The sequence below is a fragment of the Trachymyrmex cornetzi genome, unplaced genomic scaffold (assembly GCF_001594075.2).
Source record: "Trachymyrmex cornetzi isolate Tcor2-1 unplaced genomic scaffold, Tcor1.1 scaffold99, whole genome shotgun sequence".
In the NCBI taxonomy this organism is placed as follows: domain Eukaryota; kingdom Metazoa; phylum Arthropoda; class Insecta; order Hymenoptera; family Formicidae; genus Trachymyrmex; species Trachymyrmex cornetzi.
Window position 1 is genome coordinate 3325484 of NW_017300343.1, and position 5806 is coordinate 3331289.

Below are 5806 nucleotides of genomic sequence, written 5' to 3' on the forward strand. Positions count from 1 at the left end.
TACTCTAGTAATCGCGAATTAAATTGACAAGCAATTTAATAATTTAATGCTATCATCAAGCATCATATTATAAAGATGTTAATATGTTGAAATTGTTAATAAATTTATCGCAAAAAATATTACCTCGGCCAGGACGTGAATCCGGATCTCTTGTATTCTGTACGAGCGTCCTAAGCCATTAGACCACCGAGGTCTTAATATATTCTTCGCAATAATCGGTACAATAAGGAAAATCCAGCTTCGATCGTAATAGGCATTTTAAATTTCTATTATTGATTGTGTTTCTCACATATGCGATCTAAAATAAAGATTCTTAAAATATTGTTTTTAATTTTTAATTAAAGTATTGATTTTATCTTATATTATGTGATTTTGTATTTTATATTTAACAATTAATGTATTGACAGTATAATTTCTATAACTGATAAAGATGGGAAATTCTAGGAAAAATGATATTTTTCTAGACGTTAGTACAAACATCGTGAAAATACAATAAAACATAAAAAAAAATATTATTCAACTTACTTGTGCTACTAGAATTTCTCCTACAGCACAATAGACACACATATGGCCAAATGTGTTGACAAGAATACATACTTCATATGTCAGGTGAGTAATTGATATATTATTCCCCTTTTCTATTAACTAAACGACACGTGTAAATAAGACATAATCTTTATACAATTTATTTTTGGAAGAAAATTGTATTGTGGATATTAAATATGAAAGTAAATTGCGTTAGGTGAATAATAACGTTAGATGAATATGAAACGTTGTCAAAAACATAAACATGATAAATTTTCTTTTTTTTCTAATGTATTAACACAAATTAAAAGGCGCGATAAATGTGTGAAATATTTTTAAACACTTACGTTTATTATCAGGAAACCATAACAAGCAAAAAGTATACCAAAGTATAAAAATAATACTAAGAGAATTATATTGTATGTATCATCTATAACAGCGATGGCTCTATAAAATGATATTGTATTTATCTTCGATTAAAGTTGGAAGAATATATAAGAATTAATGAATAATAGTTCTAAAAACATTTTCATATAATGGGTAAGAAACATATAGTGCTCTTTTATAATTTGATTAATGCATAATTAATTAACTCTCAGTACCCACAAAGGGTTAGCGTAACCCCCCCCCCCCCGATTTTCATAGTTCAGACGTTTTTTTCCGATCCCTTTTCACTTATTGCAAAATATCTTTTGTGCTACGACATTTTAGACTTTCTAACTAAAAAAATTTTTTTTTCAATCTTCAAACGATAGAGAGATTAAAAAAAAATTAGTTAAAATCAATGCACTACAATCTGAGATACAAGCAAAAGAAAACGCTGGGTTACAAATATCCGGTGTGGTATTTGTAACCCAGCGTTAAATATGGACTTTTTTGAGATGTGGGTACTAAGGGTTAATACATAATAATTTAATAAAATAATATGCAGAAGTCCGTATGTATAAAACATTTATTGAATACCTAAGTAGTCGAATGTGATTTATCACATTCTTTTTTAGAATGTCGTGGAAATTGATAAAGTTATCCAAATGAGTGATACGATATCTAAGAATTTCCAATTGGCCGCAAATATGAAACACCAATAATCCGAGAAAATTATCAATGCCAGTATAAGATAAGATAGCAAAGAAAATAGCAATACTCTGAATAAAGAATGTCAATTCGTATTGCGGTCTTTTTGACACGTCATAAGGATAATACGTTTGCAATGGCAACAGTTTGCCTGGATCAGTGACATTCGTCAAATATCTGATTGAGATTCCACAAATAGGCAAAACGACAACAAAGGTAAATGCTATTGTCATTGCACTATATGCGCACATAATAATTATACGCGCGGTTTGCGCTCTTTTGATCATCATGCTTCGCTCATATGCATTTTTCAGTTTTTGCCAATCCTCCGCGATCATGTTTAAAATCCATAAAATAGCTTTGAAAGTCACAAAATTGTTTAAATTTGCAAAAATCTGTTACTTATAAATAAAAAATTATTTATATGACAACATTCTCGAGTAATATTTACATCGCAGTGTGTAAAATAAGAATTCTTTTTTTCAAATTTTATAAAATAGTTATTATTCTATCATAAAATCTATTATATGTTTCATTGAAATAGGACATTACACAATAATAATTTATAATACAATACAATTTATTAGTATTTAAGACAATTTATATAAAATAAATTATATTTACCTTTTTTCTTCCACCAAAGTATTATAATTCTGACAGCACAAGTAATAGCCGGTAGAGTAAATTGCAAGTTATCAATCAATAGCATAATATTCGAATGAATTCTTATCAATGAATGTATTGAAGGAATCAGAACACCGATTATTATTATTAGGACAATAATTAAAGGGCGGAAACTATATGTTAATTTCTCTTGAATGTTGCATTTAGTTTTAGGCCAAAGCCCAATTAGTTTTAAACTGAAACGATTTATCTTCACCGCCCATTCGAAATCTATCTGTTTCAAGAAGTATTATAATGAAAAATATTATAAAAAATGTAAATAATAAAAACTAATAGAAGTATCAATTAATTATTAAATTGTATTTGCTCTATCAACCGATAATTGTGGAAATTTGCTATAAATATAGAATAGAGAACAGTTTTTAATGCACTTTGTAAATTATTATAAATTCTAATAATTAATTACTATTTAATAATAAATTATAACAACGAGAAAAAAGTTATCCGTTGTATTACATCTATCGTTAAAATTCATTATCAAAAATAAGATAAAAATTTATTACTGTTTTATGTTTTATGTTACGGTTAAATAAGTGGTATTAAAATATTGTTAAAAATAAAAAATATATATATATATATAATATAAATGTACATATAACGAAAAAACATTCACACTTCAACATTAAACATTGCAACATCTTAGCAATGTTTTTTCAACGTTTTGCATGGAAGTTATATTGAGTGTCGTAGAAGAATACAAGATACAAATGAGAACATGTTCAAATTATGTTAACGAACGCATAATCATATATGTTCATATTATATATTCTAAAATATTCTTTCTTTACGAAACAGTCCTGGTCAATTGATTACGATAACTGTAATAAAGCACCTCGATATCCCAATAAGTTTGAAGTATCCATACTGAGTGTTAAGTAGAGACTGACGGTTGCTTTTTCTTCGTGCAGCAAAGTCATTTTGTATGCAATAAAGAATACTCACTGCGTGCGGGAAATATTCTCCAAGAGAGAGACGATCACTTTGAAAGAGGAATCATTAAAAATGTACAACGGTCATAACGTGTCTACTCACTTGAGTTTCACATTCTATTAAAAAACTTGAATAACAGTTTATAGATACTTTTTACTTTTTTAGTAATCGATTGATGTCAGTCTTTTATGCTATAATGTCAAATTGTAACCAGTTATATCTACCACACTTGATAATAATGTATTGTAGTGTAAGTAACGTATTGTAATGTAGTGTATTACTAGTGTGCCTACACTTAATCGCAATAAAATTAATAAGGAAAATTATTTTGCTGCATTCTTCTTGTTATTAATAATAACTCATAGAACGTTCTAGAAACTTGTTTAGAAAGTTAGAAATTGATGACTAATAGTAAAATTTTTTTTGTAATATAAATACCACGAATATGTTTAAATGATCTCTGTTTATGAAATTTTATTTCTTGAAGGAAAAATTATTACTTTTCCATTCTCTTCATATTAAACAGAAAGGATATACATATAACTAATTAATATTTTTAGTAATGAAAATATTATATCTATAACATATTAACAGTCTTAGATTTAAAAATGAAATGGGAATTTTTTGATATAAAATTATAGTTTTAATACAAACAATTTTTATATAAATAAATTATTTTATTTTATTAAATGGAGATGATTTCGAGTGCCACCATAATATAGTTCATATGGAATAAAACTGTTCAAAACATAAGAAGTTATCATAAAAACTAAACAATTTTAGTTTGACATACTTTTTATTAAATGAATTGCTTTTAAAATATTATATAATAGTTCATTCCAAACTGAAGATTAATCTATATTACATAATATTGCATAAAATCAGTGCTAAAATAAAATTAATGCTTTAACTGGATGTTTTAACTTTAAAATTCATGAAACTATTGATATCTGTAACTATCATTATTCTTAAATTTAAATTAAATTTTCAATTTTTCTGTTACTGTTTAATATAAAACGTCATGTCGTACATAATAAAGCAATAAGATTTATTTATTCTCAAGTTTAGAAGCTACAATATTCTATTAAAAATTGCACACCGAAAAAATTTTACATTCTTCTTATTCTTTTTATCAACTTTTCATTGTGTGCAGGACGGATATATAACCAACGGATGTTCTCACAAACTGAAAAATATATATTTTAATAGTTATACAGTTAACAATATAACTTGGATTTACCATAATTATACATATTGTACTATGGTTGTACATAAATAGAACAAAATAAAAAAATCAAATTTTACATATTAAAATGTAGTACAGGTTCTATAATAATTTTTAACAAAATTTTAGTTTAAAATATTAAGATATCAATATCTTAATATTCAAGACAAAGTCAAACATTAATCTTACACTGCAAAATGTAGTCATTGTAACAGGAGACATTTTTCCAGCGGTGAGATAAATCGATTTAGAACCTCTTGTCATTAAGAGCAACAAATCTTCTATAGTTTCTGAATTTAGAGTGTACCATCTGTTGTTATATGCTGCATAATATATTTTGTTGCACTTGAAAATATTAGAAGCACTTTTAGATATCAATTGTTATGTACTTTGTACGTATTCAAATAAAAATTAGTCATTATCATATGACACTAAAACAATAAAAAATACGTTTTGTTTGATAAATCAAAATTTTGCTGTAACAACAAAAATTTGGTTGAAATATACCGAAAAAAGCTTTTGTTAAAATGTACTGAACAAATTTGTAATTTTATATAAACTAAATTGTTTAGTTGATATAAATAAATATTTTTGTTATTTACGAAACAGAAAAATAATTATGTAATAACTTGCCCCTCCCCTCACTTAATCAAATCTTAATGAATAAATTATATAATAATAGGCTATTTATGCGCTTTTAAAATCCGCAAAAATAATTTTAATCAGTTTTTTTATTTAGCTAAAAAAATTATTTTGTGGGGGGGCTGAGTAGGCTGTCAGTCAGTTCCTCACGTGTTAATAACAACTGATTTGGAAAATCAATTACACAGAATTTATATGCTCTTTATGCGCTTTCATATTCACATAGTTACAATTTTTGCGCTGCATTTCTTAAGGCACTTCCCTCTTGGAGCAAACAGTCATATTCATCCGTAAAGCGTTTAAAATTGCAAAATTACGCAGCGCAAAAATAGAAATTGCTTGGAAATGGTAGCGCATAAATTGAAGATATATTTTGCATAGTTAGATAGCGATTAATAATTTTGCAATTTTAAACGACTCAGGGATGAATATGACTGTTTGCTCTAAGAGGGAAGTGCCTTAAGGGATGCAGCACAAAAATTGAAACTATATGTGAATTGAAAGCGTATAAATAGTGCATAAATCTTGTGTATTTGATTTTCCAAATCGGTTGTTATTAACACGTGGGGGGCTGACTAACAGCCTACTCAGTCTCCTACAAAAAAAATTTTTTTTTTAGCTAAACGGAAGAAGCGCAAAACATTTTTTTTTTGCGAATTTTGTGAGCACATAAATAGCGTATTATTATATAAATTATTTATTAAGATTTCGTTAAGGGGGGGGGGG

The 5806-nt window shown here is 26.7% G+C and overlaps 2 protein-coding genes across 2 annotated transcripts in view; both read right to left on the reverse strand.

Annotated features, from left to right (window-relative positions):
* LOC108770048 (uncharacterized) overlaps positions 1 to 1937 on the reverse strand; it is a 4497-nt gene extending 2560 nt beyond the window's left edge. The window contains exons 1-3 of the mRNA XM_018521339.1: positions 1489 to 1937; positions 873 to 972; positions 526 to 645 (exon numbers count right to left, since the gene is read on the reverse strand). Coding sequence (XP_018376841.1) covers positions 526 to 645; positions 873 to 972; positions 1489 to 1937 — 669 coding nt within the window. The remainder of the gene's footprint in view (positions 1 to 525; positions 646 to 872; positions 973 to 1488) is intronic.
* A 2384-nt stretch (positions 1938 to 4321) lies between these two features.
* Positions 4322 to 5806, reverse strand: part of LOC108770118 (odorant receptor 85c-like) — a 3630-nt gene continuing 2145 nt past the window's right edge. The window contains exons 5-6 of the mRNA XM_018521429.1: positions 4628 to 4783; positions 4322 to 4399 (exon numbers count right to left, since the gene is read on the reverse strand). Coding sequence (XP_018376931.1) covers positions 4346 to 4399; positions 4628 to 4783 — 210 coding nt within the window. The 3' untranslated portion in view covers positions 4322 to 4345. The remainder of the gene's footprint in view (positions 4400 to 4627; positions 4784 to 5806) is intronic.